The 19008-nt window shown below is 40.4% G+C and overlaps 1 protein-coding gene across 7 annotated transcripts in view; it reads left to right on the plus strand.

The window, feature by feature from the left end:
• IL1RAPL2 (interleukin 1 receptor accessory protein like 2) overlaps positions 1–19008 on the plus strand; it is a 331298-nt gene that overhangs the window by 302785 nt on the left and 9505 nt on the right. For all 7 annotated transcript variants that reach the window (XM_064712525.1, XM_064712527.1, XM_064712526.1 and 4 more), the window contains 4 exons: positions 3150–3279; positions 9486–9631; positions 14813–14956; positions 18525–18695. In XM_064712525.1, coding sequence (XP_064568595.1) covers positions 3150–3279; positions 9486–9631; positions 14813–14956; positions 18525–18695 — 591 coding nt within the window. The remainder of the gene's footprint in view (positions 1–3149; positions 3280–9485; positions 9632–14812; positions 14957–18524; positions 18696–19008) is intronic.

The raw sequence follows: 19008 nt of genomic DNA on the forward strand, positions 1-19008 counted from the left end.
TATTGAAGGACAAATTTAGGGACCACAGACTTCAGCCTCATTTTTAGTATTGCACTATTTGGGGGAGAGTGTAGTGAAACATGCCATGTTCCTTTCTGGATGGGAATGGCTGGAGTTCCCTGTAGTGACAGGTTGCTGCTGTAACTGTGTGGTGATAGAGCAGGAGAGGAGAAATCTCCCTTACTTTTCCATATGGAGGCTTATTCTGGGAGATGAAGTGGTTCTGCAGGGAGGTCAGTGTTACCTTTCTGATGGTGTTCCCCTTCCAGAGGCAAAAGGAGTGATGAGAGTTATAAACCAGAAGTTATTCCAGAAGCTGTAGAGGAGTTAGAGGTCCTTGCCAGCTTGAAGAGTATCAGAAATGCAAGTGAGAGCTTGAGTTTCATGGGCCCCTGAAGTAACATCAAGCACTGAGTTCTTTCCACTCCAGGACAGATCAGGTCAACCCAGACCTGCATCATTCTACTGCTGAGATAAAAATTAGTTGTTCCATGAGAAAAAGTTGTTTATGCCACCCTCTGATCAGTGATGGGTTTGCAGATGAGATGAACTATGGGGTTTTTCAGGTGTTGCTAGTACCAAACTTTGAGCTGGGAATATGAACTCATTCCAGATTTTCCTGTTCATGGTATTAGTTTATTTTGCTAGTTTCCCTGGTGGCAAAGCTAGGAAATAGATCTGCCCAGGCACATTCAGAGCATGCAGGTTGTCATGGTAAAGGTTCCTGATGCTTTATATTGAGTTTGTTTATTACAGAAGCTGTCTACCAACAGCTGGGGTTTTTAAGTTTTCCTGTCTGTGTAGAAAACTTCATATTTCTTCAAACCAGACATTATTACCTCAGGGTATTTACTCTGCATGTATAGAAATCTTAGGCTCTCTTTGGAATATTTTCATTTCTCAGGGCTTGTTTTTTAGGTAAACATCTGCTGGTTTGAGGAAAAGTACATTCTGTAAGATATTTTGCCTGTAACACTTAATGTCCAGCATGATGTGCCAGGAAAAGGGCAAATATCTGTCAATGCTGATAGGCCTTGTCTATCCCTTTTCTTTTTCACATTGCTACAATGTCTTTTTCCATTAATATCAAGCAAGGACTGAGCAGCCACATGCTAGGAATCACCAAGTGGTATTTAAAAAGATGTGTGCTGTGACTCCAAGGCAAGCAGGACAAAAAGGCCTCACACCATGCAGGCATTCAGCATCTTGGGAAAAGGTGAGGTGGATACAGCCAGGGGCTCCAGTTGTCCCCTCTACCCATGGAGGACACACAGCACCTCACAGGGTTGGGTGAGCTTTTAGTGGCATTAAATGTCTGCCTAGGAGTGTTTGTGACTCCTCATTAGTTACTGAAGTTGGAACTTTCTCTGATGGTTGTCAGTGTTGTGGGATGTGCAGATAACTGAATATCCACCCTTCTTCTCTTGTGTGTCTGGTCTAGTTGTGTAATCTGCCTGCATCTCCACTGTTCAGGGGCCAGCTGTGGTCCCAGAGTTCATCATGAATATGGAGATAATGAAAGAGTCTGGAAAACATTTTCAGGATAAACATTTTCCATTTTTGTCTTTTGCTATTTGAGAAACAGAGACTCAAGTGCAGCCTTTAAATCTTTTCTTGCTGTATCCTAATGTTTCAAAGGAGTTGTAATTTTGGATCTTGACTTGGAAACAATTTAAAGGCAGCTGATTTTCCGTGGCTGGGAGTGCTGTGCTTCCTGACTAATCAGACTCTTTAGACATGTCTTAAATTGGGCACTGAAATAATGGATAGACAAGTGCAAGTAGTTGACTCAGCTCTGTGGGGGTTTAGGCAAAGGCACTTTAACACACAGCTCTGATATGCTCTGAGTGTGCACACAGCCACTTATCACTCCTGGGCAGACAAGAGGTGAATGATTAAGGCACAGTAAGTCAATCATGGGAAACCATTATCCCATGCTCGACCAAGTGGTGTGCTCCAAATGATCAGCCTCTCCTGGAAAAGTGGAGGCCTGTTCTATTTCAGTCAGGAGAGTCTCCTGCTAACACAGAGAATACCTGACATAGCAAAACACTTCTTTCAAATACAGTAAAATTCATTATTTAGGTTTTCCATGCTTGCTCAATGCCTTGAAAGATTCAGCAGGAGTCTCCACTGGCATTAAATGAGGTCTGTTCTCCCAGCTAAGCTGCTGATTCTACACCTGCTCCATAACCTGGAGCACCAATGTGGAGTAAAATAGGCAAAGAAAAGTGGGTGCAGCAGCTGTATGTGCATACAAAGAGAATGGTTCTTCCAAATTTCCTGACTTGTTGGAGGTTTTTCTGGGTTTGTTTGTTTGTTTGTTTGTTTTTGTGGTTTTGTTTTCTTTTTTTCTTTTGTTTTTCTTTTTTGTTGTCTTCTGCAGGAAGACAATCATCTGTTCTGGCAGTGTAAGCACAGTTCTGGGCTACCTAGAACAGTTAAATCTGTAGCTAGACATAAAGCCAGTTAAATGCTGATTTTTTTTTGAAGAGAAAAGAAATAATTTCCAATCTTTCTTTCCTTTTTTGTGTGTGTGTGGGGGGGGGGGAATATCTTTGCAGAGGTGAAAGGAAGAATTCTTTACACTATTGCTTGAATAATGCTTTGAAGTTTGGTCTTTAGCCAAAAGCCTGTTGACAGTAACATCAGTGTGGGGCTGACTGGCATCATGTATTTCTTGGGAATCTTTAAAAGCTCTCTGAGCAGCTCACAAAGGAAGGAATTATTCCTCTGTCTTTTTATGCATGGGTAAGGAGCAGTCATTCAGTGATTTACCTGCCTTTTAGGGACAAATCTCTAAACCTGGTAGAGATCCAAGGAGTCTGACAGGGAAGTCACCTCTTTCTTTTTAACAACCAGTCTGGTGTCACCTTATGTTGCCACCATTTCCATACCTTCTCATTGTTCATGTACTATTTTTCTCAGAAAAAAATTGGATGGATAACCTCAGAGTTTCATTTTACACCCATTTCCTATAGATTCAAATAAACATCACTCTTTTTCACGTGGTTTATAGCTATTCTTTTGTTTTTCCTCCTCCAGTTTTTGTAAGGAGATTTATCTGAGGTGTTGATATTTCCTAAAATAATTTTCTCACTAGTAGCTATGACAAAGCTTCTAATCTTCTCTCTTCCTTTTGTCCTCAGGAAATCCACTGACTGTGGCCTGCAAGGCTTTCTTTGGATTCAGTGGAGAATCAGGCCCCATGATCTACTGGATGAAAGGGGAAAAATTCATAGAAGAATTGGAAGGTCACATTAGAGAAGGCGAAGTCAGGTACTTTTTGAATTATTTACTATTAAAAATACTGTATGTCCCAAAAGGCTGTTGGGTTGACAGGTTTTTAATTGAAAGTGGAAATCATTTTCTGTCCAAAGAGTGATGGATGGCTTGGAGCCAGGGCTGTGTGAGTTGCTCCCTAAAGACAGAGTAACTTCTGCCTGAAAATCTGTTCCCAAATTCCCCTGATGGTTGGAAGCTGAAGCATCTCCTGAGTGTTCTGGGGTTTGATTTTAGCCCTGTGTGGGATTGGTGCTGTCCACTGCAGGCATCCCGTGGGACCTGCCTTGGCAAGATGACATCCATTCCAGCACCACTGTTAATCTTGAAGACAAATGGTCTCCTGTCAAAGCCACCACACTTTTTTCTCTTCTCCTAAATGTGTTTTGTGTGTGTGGTTCAGCTCTCAGTGTGCCTTAACCTGAGCCTTCAAGAATCAGCGTTTGTTCCTCCAGGTTTAACACACAAGGGAGAGGAAGGAGTGGCTGTGTCCAATATCCAGCTTGTTCTGGGCTTTTTCCCAGGTGCTGGTCATCACATGGTGTAAGTTGTAAAGAAAACACACTTGTATCCTCATGAACTTCCATGGAATTTGCACCTTACTCTCCTCCTCAATAATTACCTGATTACTGTTTTTGAGCAAAGACTAAGTTATGGTTATACTGTGGGCAAGTTGGTCCCAGCTCCTACAGATACAGTGAATATTGATTATGATACAATGAATATGGATTATAAAGAAAGCCAAGGTCTTTTCATTTTCCAGTGCACATTTTTTAGTCATGTGTCTGAGTTTTTTGTTGCTTGTAAAGGTGATTTTGGAGAGCAAGAGGAGAGAGGTCCCTTTGCTTTATTACTTGATCAATAATGTGAAGTTCAGCCACTTAGCTACGAGTTGTTAAGATATACTTAATTGCACAGAGATTAAATTCATCTTATATTGCCATTGTACAATCCTCTTTTGTGCTTCTGACCACAAAAAGCAATTATTGGAAACTTCTGCCATTGTAAGTAATCAGCACTTAATGGCATTGTGCTCTCTCTGGTGTGTATAAATATGAACAGGGTGATTTTGGTCATGTTCTTCCCCTGCATCAAGACAATTTGAAGTTTGTATTTAAAGAGTGCTCTAGCTTTAGCACAGTTCAAAACTTTTCCTTTATGTACATTTATTAGTGAAACTGAATTTGAAAAGGCTGTTACTTGTCCTTTGTTGTGCCATCTCATTGCACATTCATGTTTCAAACTAATTTGTGACAAGTCTCTTTTCTCATTCCACTAAAGTGCTTTGACTCAGTTTACAGACCTTGCACAATTCATTGAATCTTCTCTTCAGCAAAGCTACTTATCACCTCCCTAATCTCCTGTGATCACTGCCAGCATTTGAAACAGCATTTTCCAAAACACACTGCATCATTACCAGCAGTGCCCCAGTCCATCCCTTTTTTATTTAGAAGTAGCTATGGCAACTGAAGTGGCAACTTTTTGCAAATGATTTTTTGCCTGTAACAGCTCTTGTTTTTGTGTTCCATTACAGGTATGCTGCTTCAGGGGAACTAAGCAGCACTAATTATTCTGTCAGTGCCCTGAGGCAGCCCACATTTTCCACCCAGATATATTTATTGATGAATTTAAAAATTGTCATGTGTGTTTCAAATTTGATGAGCCATGGTGAACTTGCTCGTTAGATGTCTTAATCAGTTTGCTTCACTATGGTGTTACCAGGACATTTCATTTTGAGAAGTTAAGAGTAGTAAAGAATCCATACAATCAAAACAAGATACTCCATGTTTTGGTGTTCCATGTTCCTTTGGTGCATTTCAACTCTGCATCCCCTATATTGAATTAGTTCACAAATTTAGTAGCACTCTGCATTGGTGGTGCTGTCCTTACCCTGGGCTGTGCCCATCCAGTGTGTTGCTGGATTTTCTGTGTATGATGAGAGCTCAGGTTTGCAAGTGACGTGTGGGAGCACAGACCACCCATCCCCAGTGTGCAGGTTTGACACTCACTGTGCTCTCAGGAAAGCACTGAAATAAGGATGCATGTAACCTGAGCATTCCTGTTCAAACCCAGTCCATGGAACTGGGTTTTGGTAAGCGCACTTCACCAAGAGTAATATTTGAGTCATTCTGGGCTTCTCAGTAATTATTAAACCTTTTTACAAAGCTCATGATAAAAAGTAACTCAAAGTATTGCAGGACTTGGAGGCAGTGCCACCCTGTCTGAGCTGCCCCCTTGTCTTCCCTTGAATTAAAATCCCCAGGTGTTAGACATGTGTGGAAGAGACTTTGCTTGCCAGGTGAGTTTTTTACAGCAGTAATGAAAAATGTCATGTAAATTGAACCAGAGTTATTAAAGAAGGAATCAGAGTCTTTAAGCATGTCTGCAGAGTTGTCAGTTGTACCTAATTATCCAAGCAGCCCACAGCAAATTTCAACACTAGCTCTCTACCATGGCAAAGTATTTTCAGACATAAATGTTGCTCTCTCAGACACCCATGAGTTACTTTTTTGGTTTTTTGTTCTTCTTCAACAGGTAACACTGCAAAATAGTCATAATGCTCATCTTGTAAAATATGTTTGTCCTTGTTTTGTCCCTCTTGTCCATTTTTAAAGTAGAAATAGTTTAACTTATCCTAGAGGGATGAAAATAAGTGACTGGAAACATTTTGAATGGCAGCCTTATTTCTTCTGATTGATTTATCACCCGCAGAAGCCAACAGATGGTTATGAAATGCTCAGACAAGATGAGGATGTTGTTTTCTGTCAGGAGGGGGTGCTGGGGCCAGGAGGCACAACTCCCATAGCTGATGTGCTGGGTGCTTGGCAGAGAGGTATGGAAGCAACAGCTCTCTCCTGAAAAGCTTGCACCACTCAAGTAGACAAATTCAGGGCAGAGAACAAGAAACACAATGCAGGAAAGCAGGAGGGAAGGTCGCTGTCATGCTGAATGACTTTGCTTTGGAGAGGTGCTTGTGTACACACAGAACTTTCCTTTATCTGCAGCCTCTTGTTGAGGAACAGAAGAAGGGGGGTAGATTCATAACCCTGTTCACAGTTAAGATGCTCAGCTTTATAAAGAATGAAAGTTTCATTTTTGCTAATCTCAACTCTCATGCAGGTTAGTAGAGGTTTGCAATTCATGCCTCTCTCATGCAGAGAGACCCAAGTGAAGCATTCTTATGGGCTGGTATCTGTGGTCATACAAAGACTGAAAATATTGGGAAAATATGGTCTCAGATAAAAGTGTTTTAAATTCAGATTCAACTTAGTGCATACAAGCACTGGGAAAATATGACCAAGGATTTGAAAAATCCAAGCCATTGCATAATTTTCAAAGAAAGCATTTCTATTCTGTAATGACACTTCCTTTTTAAAATTCATACTCTTACCTGAAAATTATTCACTAGACAAAATGTTTTGTTTCAGATCAAATAAAATGCTTCAGCCTGAAGGAAAAGAAGGCACTGAGTGTTGTTTTTACATCACCCACCTTTTATTTCTCTCTTTCCATCCTGTTTGTTGTGAGTTGTCAAGCACCATTGATTTAGCTGTGCATTGAATGTTGTAATTACTCTTACAGTTTGTTCAGCAACCCAGAAAGAGTGAGTTATTGTTTTTCCAACTTATGAGAGCTGGCATGTGTTGACAGTGATGCTGGTAAAGCTTCTCCCACCTCAGATCAGGACAGAGCTTCATCTTCTGGGTGTGCTCCAAATGCTGTTGCACCTTTAAGGTCTTACTTGTTGGTATTGTATTGTGCTCCATGTTCTCTGAACCAACAACAGCAATTAATTAATCAATGCAATTAATTAAGGGCTGCATGTGTATTAAAAAAATGCAGGTGACCAGCTGTGCATTTCTGTGGCAATAAAGTAAGTGTAGAGTGATGTTAAAAGAAAAAAGAAGAAAAATTAAAAAGCTGGAATGAAAGGTTTAACTAAGAGCTTTCTACACTTTGCTGCTCGCACAATGCTTAAATGTTTGTCAACATTTTTATTATAGGTCCCACTTTATAGATTTCCCTTGCTAAAAATTGCTATTAGAAGATATGTTAAAAAATTGTCAGCCCATATATATTGGATATTCTTTTTTTTTATGAAAGCTCCTCTTTAGCTGATTATGTATTATTTAAATTTAGGTTAAGGGTCAGTTATTTTATCTTACATACGTGTAGTTTAGATGTAGATAAAAATAACAGTTTCTTTTATCTTAACTGTAATGTGTCTCCATTTTTCTTCTGTGTAAAATATCTTGATTACAGCAAACAAGAAAATCTGAACATTTGCAGAACGCTCCAGATTAGTTTCCCAGATATCTTCTCTGTTAATGATTATATTGTTCCTTGCAGCATGATTAGTAGACCAAAAGTTGTTGGGCATACTGTTTACCAGCAGAGTGGCTTTCCTGAGTCTTTATATAGATATAGCAGAATAATAGGTAAATGAGAATTGATTTACCTCACTCCCAGTGATTAGGCTGAGTGTGCAAACAGACCAGGCTTTCTGAGGAGGTTTTTTTCAGGCCAGAAATTGTGCAAATTCAACCTTTCTTCCATTATTTCACCACTTGGACTCTGGACCAGAATTTAAAAAAAAAAAAAAAGAAAAAAGAATAGAAAAGAAAAGAAAAGAAAAGAAAAGAAAAGAAAAGAAAAGAAAAGAAAAGAAAAGAAAAGAAAAGAAAAGAAAAAAAAAGAAAAAAGAAAAGAAAAGAAAAGAAAAGAGAAGCATAATCAATGAGAATTAATATGGGGAGAAAAAAAAGATGCAAGCCAAGTTTTCAAATTCAACACACACACACTCAAACACACACACACCCTGTTTTTAAACTAATGTTTTTCCACTTGCTTTTTTGCAAGTTATGCTGCCACAGTGAAAGAGGCTGAATTGTTGTGGATACTCCTGTGCCTCTTCTGAGTTACTGCAGAGATGTGTTTGTGGCAGTCAGGCTTGCATTTTTGATTGTCTACTGCAATGCCCTCATACTTCTCTTTTGATTTGTTTTCAGTGTGTTTGGAGTTCCACGGTTGTCGTGTGAAATCATGTACATAAGGAAATGTATGCACACACAATGTCTTTGGTTTATAAAAGTGAAGTTTGGGGTTTGCTATTACTGACAAATGTAAATGTCTCCAGCAGCAGTTTCCATCAAGAGCAGGCAGCACTCTGGTTCATTACTTCCCATCCACTTTCCTTCTTTCAGTCTTGGGAGAAAATATTTCTTTTTTGGTGACCCTGGGTTTTATTTCTACCTTTACATCACAGTGCTGTGCAGTCTTTTCAGAGAACACACTCACTGAAGTGCCACATGCAGTGGTGAGTTCACAGGGGACTCTGAGGGCACCCCACATTTTCTGTTTACATTCTTGTGCAGCAGTACACAAACAGGATCAAATTAATCTGGTGGATTTTACTTGACATTACATTTCTCTGTTCAAAGGAGCAGCAACTTTTTCTTGAGCAAGTGATAAGCCTTTTGAGAGAATAGGGGTATTGTATTTTTAGACTTAATGTCAGCAGCAGAAAACGTGCATTTACTTTGCATTCTTTTTAATGTTCACATGAGAACAATGACATGAAAAGGCTGTACCTCTGGCCTGAAAGTCTGCTAGAACTTTTATTCCATTTGTGGGGATTTTGCACATCTCCTCTTTCCTGTCAAAGAAGGAGAGAGCTCTTGTTCTTGACACTGTTTCTTTTAAAAGTCAGAATCTAGCCCCAGAAAACAGAGGAAAATTCCAAAGACTAGCACAGCTCCTTTTGTTGGTTTTCCACACTGAATTAAAATGTATCACAATACCCAGCCTTTAAATTGCCCTGTAATTTGTTCACTGATGGCTTAGTAGCACATCCTCCTTCTGGAAAATTGATATTTGTCACTTCTTTTAAAAGAAGCATTGTTTTTAGCATTTAATTCTGATGGAGCCAAGAAAGAAGCCACACATAACCGCTGTGCTCATGGCCACTCTTCCTGCACTTGGTTCAGCTCCTCACTAGACATGGCAGGAGAAAAAGCCTTCTGGTAGTCATGGAAAATGTCTCTGTGAGGGCTCTTTCAGGCAACATGAGTCTGCTTTCAAATCCTTCTCCAGGAGTGAAGGAGGCCAAGGAACATTGTCTTGTGCTGAGAAATCATAGTGCTTTGGGGAATCTGCCATCCATATTAATTCAGTTAAAGCAAAGGTTGTATCCTTCCTTCCAGACTCCTCAGAGAACATCTTGGAGAAAAAGAAGTTGAGTTGACATTGATCTTTGATGCTGTAGAGGAGGCAGACCTGGCTAACTACACATGTCACGTGGAGAACAGAAATGGACGGAGACACGCCAGCGTTCTTCTGCGCAAAAAAGGTAATTCTCTCTTTTTAGTTATCTGTGACCTCACCTGCCTCAGCAGCAACTCATCAATCAGAGGGCCTGCTGATCTCTCTGAGCCAGGCTGGACTCCTGTGTACCTGCTTGGAGCTGAAGTGTGCTTATGTACAGCTTCAGTTTACCATTTGTGGGAAAAAAATAATATGGATTGTTCTTCGGTGTCTAGAAAATTGGCCTTGCAGGTGATGCACTTGCCTGGAACACAGTCACCCATAAGGCACCAGCAATCAGGGGAAGTATTTTGAACTGAACAACCTAAGAATTTGACCCGTAACTGACTAACTAGGCCAGTTAAAACTTACATTTCTTAGAACAGGTGCCCTGGCACTGAGGTCAGATGTTCTTATGTTTCTCCACTTCTTGGCTTTGTGTTTTGAATTGAAAACTTTAAGCTGTCTCCATGCATTTTGATTTCTGACTGCATCAGGACTGAAAATATGCAATGGGAGCCACAAATACATAGAGAGTTACCCCATCATGGTTGTCTTGCTTGATACTGTTCTGAATGGAGAACAGCACTACTGACAAATTACCTACAGCAGAAAGGGAACCGTTGGGATTTGAATGTGCCAAATTTAAAAGTGCTGCTGTGCTCTGTGTTTGAAAAAGTCATTATCAAGGGAGTGTAACAGTATCTCATGGCAGTTCTTCTGTTGTTTGTTCAATCAGCTCTCCTATTCATAAGTGGGCTGACATTTAGATTGGATGCTGATCTCTCTGAGATACAGTGTATTAGGAAACATAACAGCTGTAAGAATAGTAATTGTTGGGGAAGCAAAGGAAGACTCCACTATTGGGGTAAAGCTGTTACGTGAAACCACAGAACATCAGCACAGGAGATTGACTAAGGAGTTGATACATTATCCAGACCTCTGCCATCACTCCTGGATGTAAATTATTTTGCCAAAACAGGAGAAGAAGAATTGTTTTCATGAGGCAAACCTGAAAGGGCAGCTCCAGTCCTTTGTGTGCTTTCACTGTGGCAAAGTTGGAATAAAGGAATGTTGATCTAGCAGATCATTCTACTGTCTACTACAAACTTCTCTACAGGAGGGCTCTGCAGAGGATCTGGACTGGCTGGGTCCATGGGCTGAGACCAGTTGTGTGAGGTTCCACAGGGCCAAGTACTTGGTCCTGCTCTTGGGTCACAACAGGCTCCAGGCTGGGGCAGAGGGGCTGGAAAGCTGCCAGGTGGCAAAGGATCTGGGAATGCTGGAGTCACCATCCCTGATGGGATTTGAAAGCCATGCAGATGTGGCCCTCATGGGCATGGTTTAGTGGTGGGCTCAGCAGTGCTGGGTTAATGGCTGGACTCAATCATCTGGGAGGTGTTTTCCAACCAAAACAATTCTACAATTCTGTGATCTAAACTGACAGGTTGTCACAGCTTTAATTAAGGAATCTGGTCACCATGATGAAGGATTAGTGTCTAGTGCAAAAAGGGTTCTACCTTTCCTTCCACTGAACCTCATAAATATACAACTGATAGTAAGTATATCTCTGTTGGCACTGGTGAATGTTCCGCTGTGTGCATATAGTAGAATAACAAGCTCGGTTTATTTATAACAAAAAAATGCAGATATTTCAGAGCTCTGCTGGAATTATGGAAGAGGCACTGCTGAATACTGAATTTGGAGGTGGAAAAGATCACTTTGCAGCTACTATTTCATTTCTCTCTGCACTGTGGCTGTAGAAAACTTATATTCCCCTCAGGCACTCTCAGTAGTTGATTTTCAGGCTATTAAAGTGTCATTTAAAATAACCACTGTATTTTACTGTGTCCTTTGACTGCCTGTCCTATTGTCCTGTTTGTTATTTATTAAGTTCTCACAAATACTTGACCAAACTTTTCCTTTCTGCAACTTGATTTAATTGCTTCTTATACTAACTTTCTCCAGCTTAGATTTTGCTGTAGATATTCATGAGTCAGGAAATACTACTGTATTTACTGAGCTGGGACAAGATTTAGGGCAGGACTTGCAGAAAGCTGTTGACCAGCATCCTTTGTGCATGTCAAAGAAGGGATTTCTATTGCAATGTGCTGCAGCACAGATCTCTCAGTCAGAGAAATCCTCCTCCCTCCAAAGTCTTACCTGTTAAGAGCTGCATTATCCATGTTTGACAAGAGGCACTTGTAGCTCTGTTTTTTCTTCAGACCTGCCCTCTGTTCAGGGTTTTTTTTCTGGCTTGGATGAAAAACAGAAAAAAACCAAAATCTAAGTTGTAGATGTTGTGTAAGATTTTCTAGAGTTCTTGTTTTGACATCAGATGGTTATTTTTAGCACATAATTTGCTTTGAAAAAAAATAAAAATTAGCTGTTCAGATGTTACAGGGAAAATATATTAAATTACTTTGCTGTATTAGTGGTACAGTCCCCTCTAACCTTCAGGAGAATACAGGAGTGGCTTTTTGCACAGCTCCAGTGTAGCCTCGTAGCATGTGCCTTCATTTAGGATTATTTTTATTGTTTGGGGTTTTCACCTGAAAAAGAACCAAATCAAGTTTCAAACCCAAAGCCAACAATGCAAAGGCAGAGTCAGACGTGCTCCTAAGACCTGAACACAATTGTCTGCTGTCACATTCTTCTTTACTGACTTAATTCAAGACCACATTGTTAGTTGCTCTCAAGCAGTTCAGAAATAAGTTCTGAACAATCCTGGGTTTGGTTTGCCTTTTTTTTTCTCCATGCTGTCCTAGCATATTTGGTACTCAAATAACATGGAAATACAATATACAGCCAGTTGTCCCTTAGTTGTGGGAATAGTTCAGGATTCCCTTCAAAAGGACTTGAAAATAATCCAGTATTTAGTGTCTGAAGTCTACATAGTCTATAATATAACTGTTCTGAAAGATAAATAACTTTGTCAGAAACCACAGAATAAAGTCAGACCATGCTTTTAGTGGCAAGAAGTAGAGAATTGAAATAAAAGTAAATATTATGATGACTTTTCCTCATGATTTTTTTAAAGGAGGCTGCCTTTAATTAAGACATGCAAGGAAATAATTTTAGGGAGGGGGGTTGATACTGATACATCACTAAATTATGAGGAACTTCTAAAATGTAGTTGCCTCTCACTTATTGGGTATTTATGAGGCTTTTGCTATTTTGAAGACCATGGTCCTCTGAAATATGTGCAATATGTTGTGGCAAGGTCCTTCTACATTATTTTACATTAGAAACTATCAATATTATTATTTGCTGGTTTTCAGCCACTCTTATAGCACAGAGACCAGATTCAACTTCTTTTCTAGTGTTGGATATGCTGCTTCCCTATTTATCTCATGAGGGCCACTTGAGGAGGAAGGAATTAATCAGATGCCAAGGCTAAGTAGAGTAGGCAAGAAAATTGAACATCCTGGGTTTTTCTCATTGCCTCCACTTTGGAATGGAAATAAGGAGACCTCAAAAGCCTCAGCTTTTCCCATATGGAAAGCCCCTTTTTCCATAAGGACTGTCCTAGAGTTCTTATGTCTGTACTCTAGGAGAGTTCCTGGGGCAGAAGGACAAATACTGGACATGCAAAAGCTGATCAATTTTGCCTTTCAAGCTGGATTTTGTGGGTTTGCTTAATACCCTGCTATTCCCCCCACCAAAGTGAGCACAACTCTGTGCTCCTGCAAGAGGGCTGCAAGGCTCAGCATTTTCTTTCCTTCCAAGCTGGCAGTTTTGCCATCATCTCCATTTCCTAGCAAAAAAGATTCAGTACAATTTAAAAAAACAAAATCCCCTCAAAAGGGATTTTAACCAACTCTGTTCTCCATTTGCCTAGATTTATTCCCCAGAGGATGCAGGCTTTATCATGCAGTGTAGTAAAAGTCCCATGAATTCCCTGTGTTCTCAGAGAGATTAAATAGCTATTATAATAGACTTTTTCCATCTATTAGTCCATGACTTCTTGCCAGACAGACATCAGAGATACTGTAAACTGGGAATAGCTTGACATCTGATGTTAATTATTGAAATAGAAGGCATGGTGAGGCAAAAATAACCCCCAAAGATACGCAGCTAATTTGCTTTTTATCTTGAAAATGACACAAATGACATATGAGTAATTTTTTTCTGACCTAAGTTTTAGAACAATAAATATCACAAGAACTTTGTCTCAGCTGTGTGAGTTTGGCAACTTCTCACTGTGTTTGTCACAGCAGCAAATATCTTCATGACGTCTTATCTGAACCAATACAGGCTGTGAGAGTCAAATTGTCATCCTGTGTCTTTTATGGCTAAGTAATATGCCAGGTGGTGTTAGAAGCAATATTACTTTCTGAGGACATTTCAGGATAAAAAGCAGTGCTGTTCAAGTTAGTCCCTTGCATCAGATGGAGCTCTGGACTGGTATCCAAGGGTTTTATCCCATTTTGTCATTGGTTTGCTGAATGACCTTGAACGTGCTGCTTCTCTTTTCTAAGCCTGTTTCCCCAACTGTAAAAGATGGATCATTGTGTCTGGATGCATTTGTGAAGTTCTTTGACTTCTTGTGCTGTTTCCTAACAAAAGCATCTGAGTAGGAAATTTTAGCTAACACTAGGTCCCATTAAATTCTAATGTGAGCTCTACAAATATGTGAGAACCCCGTTAGCAGCCGTGCCAAACAAAGTGGCTCTTTGCAGCCTGATGTGTTGTCCTGGTTTCCTCCTGGCTTCTTGTGTTGTCTTGGGTTTCCTGCAAGCCCAACTCATTTTCCAGTGATCCAGCTGAAGCCCTGGCTTGGCAGCTCACATCAGCTTGTCCACAGGCTTCACAAATAGAAAACCAAAACTGCCTAATTTGGAGGGGAAGGGACAAGATCCTGCCCAGTCTGTCCTCACATGCTGCATACAGCATTTGTTGCACTCTGCCAGTGCAGAAGTTTCCAGCTCCACCAGCTCATTAAAAGTTGGTTACTCCTCTGTGTAAAATCAGTACATAGTTCTTGTGTAGGAGGTTTACATGTGTAGCCTCAAATGCATTCTGGATTTCAGATGGTTATTTCAGATAAGCAGTAGATGGAGTAAATGAGTAAAGTAATAGGCAATGGACAAAATTATTAGGAATTTTTAATGTTGTGGTGGTTGTAATTGGAAGCTGCACAGTTTTATGTGGAATTGTACAGTGGATTAGAGAAAATATAGCTTGGAAAGATCATAACCTTTTTGCCTTTCCTTGCTAATTTTAGATTTGATCTACAAAATAGAACTTGCTGGAGGACTGGGAGCCATCCTTCTTCTGCTTATTTTGCTCGTGACCATCTATAAGTGCTACAACATAGAGTTAATGCTGTTCTACAGACAGAACTTTGGAGGAGATGAAGCAGCTGATGGTAAGCAGTTGCACAGGAAACTCAATATATGCAATGGAAATATTTCAGAGACCCGAAGTGGTGAGATTGAAATGAATCCTAAAAGACACCTGCTGCTAGTTTAAACTACTAAGCACCCAACAGTGTAAAGCCCTAAGACTTGCCCCCAAAGCCCCCTGAGATCAATGAGTCTTTCCACAGGAATGTCACTGGGCTCTGCCATGAGCAAAAGGGAGGCAGGAGAATTGTTCATGAGTCTGCTACAGAGGCTCACATGTCATTTGTGAACTCTTCACCTTCATGTGTCCAGTGCCACATGTGCCCAGGGTCCCCTCTCCTGAGATCCACACTGTAAATCTGAGCAGCCTTTCACCAGGTGTTCTTCATGAAGCATTTTCATTGAATTCCCACCAGGCTTCCAGTGACCTCCTCTGACAGTGAGAGGTGATTGCTATGAGGCTAACTGGTTACCTCAGCTCGTTGGGAGACTGTAAACAACCTGGTGGGAATGTGCAGCTTGCCTGGGGAGTATCTTTAGGAATAAACTGGACTGCTTTTTATTTTTCTTCCCCCACCTTCCCTCTCACTAGCATATATTCTGTTTGGTGCCTAAAGCTAAACTTGTATTTTTAAATTGAGGCTTTAATTCTGAATATAGAACATTCCTTCTTCTATGAAGCTGGAGTAAGCCCTTTAAACTAAATTCCAATCTTTAAATCCTATTACTATGTTCTTAACACTTATTTTATAATTAATATGCTATTAATATTCATCTAAGTAGTATCTGCTAAAGAGAGAAAGTGCAGTATTCAAGTACAGGTGTTTGCCATAGCCCACTGCAGCATTTAGCAGTCACACAGGCTCTGGAATGGTACATCCAGAAACTCAAATGTATTTGAAAAGAGAGCAAGGAACACATTTTCCATAGAGCCAAAACAATGTGCAGTTGCATAGACATGTTGCCTCCTGCAGTTGGCATTTCTGTTATCACAGTGATAAATGTTTCTGTTTCACAATGGGCAGATATGGTGTGAAAAGGTTCCACTATGATGAAATCCATAGGAGTCTTGGAGAATGGATGGAATGACATCTAAGGAATTTTAGAAAGAGGAAAGTTCATCCTTGTGGGTCCCTTCCAGCTCAGAATATTTTGTGATTCTGTGATAAATAGCAGGAATAGAGATCAGGAAACTTGCTCTTTCTCAATCCTCATGTATGACTGGGAAAAAAATAAATTTATGCTTTTTCCATACTCTACAATACTGCAAGTATTTCTATTGGTACCTAGGACAAAGGGAAGGGTGAGATTATGTGGTATTAGAAGTACTTTACCTGAAACACCCTGGGATTTTACCAACATAATATCTCTGCTTCACACCAACCAAAAGTGGTAACTTCCTCCAGCCTGCTTCAGTTTGTTTATCCTGTGTTTTCAGCGTGAAACTGCTGAATTTTTAGTCATATGAAAAATACTTGGTTCAATCACTTTTTATTTATGAAACAATATTATTTTCTGGTTGTTTAGAGGAAGCCCCATGAGTACGTAGGGGCTTTTGTGTGCCTATAAATTTTGAAAACAACCTTTTCTTTTTCCAGTCTACATAATTGTAGACTTTTCACGGCTTTGTGTCTTGTTCGGATCCTGCAGGATGAAAGATGGAGGCAGAACTTTACAGCAGTCAAAGCATATATGGGGATGTTTGTTTCTTCTCATGTAGGGGGAGCATAGAGAGCTCTCATGGGAGCACTCAGCTGTATGGATGCAATCACAGGGTCATTTTCCACTTGTACGTGTATTTCTTTATAAAAGAAGATTTGGAACTCAACAGATCTGCTTTATTCCTATTTCTAAAAGTATCCCACGTAAGCAATGCTGGACACACTCACTTCCTGTGTTGTGTGTAGCATTGCTTTTAGGGAAAATGACACTGAGGATTAAAGGATGCATTTAGGAAATGGCTGCAAACAGTGCTGCTCCCAGAGCCCCCAGAGGCAGCAGTGGGTGAGTGTGGGCAGCTCCTCCTTCTCTGCTCTGGTACAGAGAGCTTGTGGGCAGCCAGCAGGGGCTGAGGAGCTGCACCACCACTGCAGGGGCTGCCAGCAGCCCGAGGGAGCTGCTCCTGTCAGCATCCTGCTGGCTGCCACTGTGGGCAGGGGCTCAGGGACCCTGGTGCTCTGCACCCGGGGATGTCGGGGCTCTGCAGCTCCCACACTGCCTAGGGATGCTGCCTCCACCATCACTGGCATCTCTTAAAAGGTTTTGGCAGGATTCCTTGTGGACAGGGAGGCACGTTTTGGATAGGCCTCCAAAGCTGGCTGGCCTGTTGACTTCAGAGGAAAGTCAGCAAGCCAGGTGGACATCTTCCATCGTCCCCTACAGCCATGGAGGCACTAGGCAAATTGCCTTTTACAAATATGTAATTATTCACATGCTTTGACTGCAGCTCTGACCCTCATGGGTCTGGCTGTGTGTCAGGAATTATAAGTAACCATCAGTTCAAGGTCATCAAGAGATATATTTTATTATGATTGGGTATTTGTTCTTTTTATCAGAATATATTGAGGAATTTTAACTGCTTTAATTATCTTTCATGTGCACTATTCTTTACAGATAATTGGTACTCAGAAACCCTCCATTCATGCAGTTTTCTTCTCACAACGTTAACTATTTGATTTTACATTTTCTGTAAATAATGACAGCTGGGCTCTTCCCTAGAGGCTGAATTGCTGAAGGTTGACTTTTTCAATATACTGTTTTTCATTACTGCAGAGGAACACAAAGAGAAATGTCACTAAGACAGTCTGATCTCAGCATGGGTCCCCAGCTCTGTGGTGGCACCACTTCTGTTCCTGGCACACTCATGAGCTCTTAGCTCCATGTTTCAGAAGCAGAGCTGGAGACAAGCCCCAGTGCTGGGCAGGAGGAGGAGGAGGAAGAGGAGAAGGAATGTTGCCCTTTATGGGAGTCATTTGTCTCTCTTATAATGTGATCCCCAAGTATTTAAAATCTTCTGGATCAAGTGGATTGTGATCCAAAATTATAATATTGATTTTTAAATCTATGGGATTTTCTAAAAAAAAAAAAGCTTTGAACTGTTTGTATTTGGCATCGTTTTCTGAATAGTCAGAATTTATTTGAATTAATCATGTCTTTTCTCACAATTACTTATGGAAGGAAATTTTCCTTGCTCAAAACTTTCCAAGCTCAAAACTTTTCCAAGCTGAAAACTTTAACATACTCCTAGAACTCTTGAGCAATAGAGGTTGAAAGAATTGCATTACAAATATGTAAAGGCTTAAAGTAAAAGTTTCCACTTTAGTATTTGTATGAAAATTTTGCCCATGATGTTTTCAGCTGTGGCACATGTCTGGCCACATGGAGCAGAGTTACTGCTCAGCATACAGAAGAAAACTGAAAGGATCCATGAGATTTCTGCCTGGAGGCCAGATTATATGTTCCTGTGAAAAGTCCCCATTTTTTGGGAAATGCTTGGTGGTTTCAAGGAATAATACAATTTTCCAGTACTCTCCTGTGTTCCTTACAGTGTTCTTGCAATCAGCGGGCTGAACATGATTTATTTTCTTACAGACAACAAAGAATATGATGCTTATCTTTCATACACCAAAGTGGATCCTGATGCGTTAGATCGTGATAATAATGAAGAGGAGCAGTTTGCACTTGAAATTCTGCCAGATGTTCTAGAAAAGCACTATGGATATAAACTCTTCATTCCAGATAGGGACCTGATCCCTAGTGGAAGTAAGTATTTCTGACCTTTCAGTTTAATTTCTGTCTGATATGTCACAAAGGCCTGGACTGTGTGATAAGTACTAGATATGGAAAACCTTGGGAAGTGGTTGCAAAGATTGGAAAAGTTTCCTCAGCACTGCAAATCTGAATTCTCTGTTAGAGCTTGTTCCTGCACCACTGAAATCAGAGGGAATTTCCATTGAAACCAATCTGCTATTGATTGGCAAATCATTGATTGGCAATCAATTTGCCAACCTTCCTACAGGGAAGGCTGCAGCACTGCAAGCATTACCAAGTCCAAAATGTCTACATGAAACACAGG

This window comes from Zonotrichia leucophrys, chromosome 4A (genome assembly GCF_028769735.1).
Source record: "Zonotrichia leucophrys gambelii isolate GWCS_2022_RI chromosome 4A, RI_Zleu_2.0, whole genome shotgun sequence".
NCBI lineage: Eukaryota > Metazoa > Chordata > Aves > Passeriformes > Passerellidae > Zonotrichia > Zonotrichia leucophrys.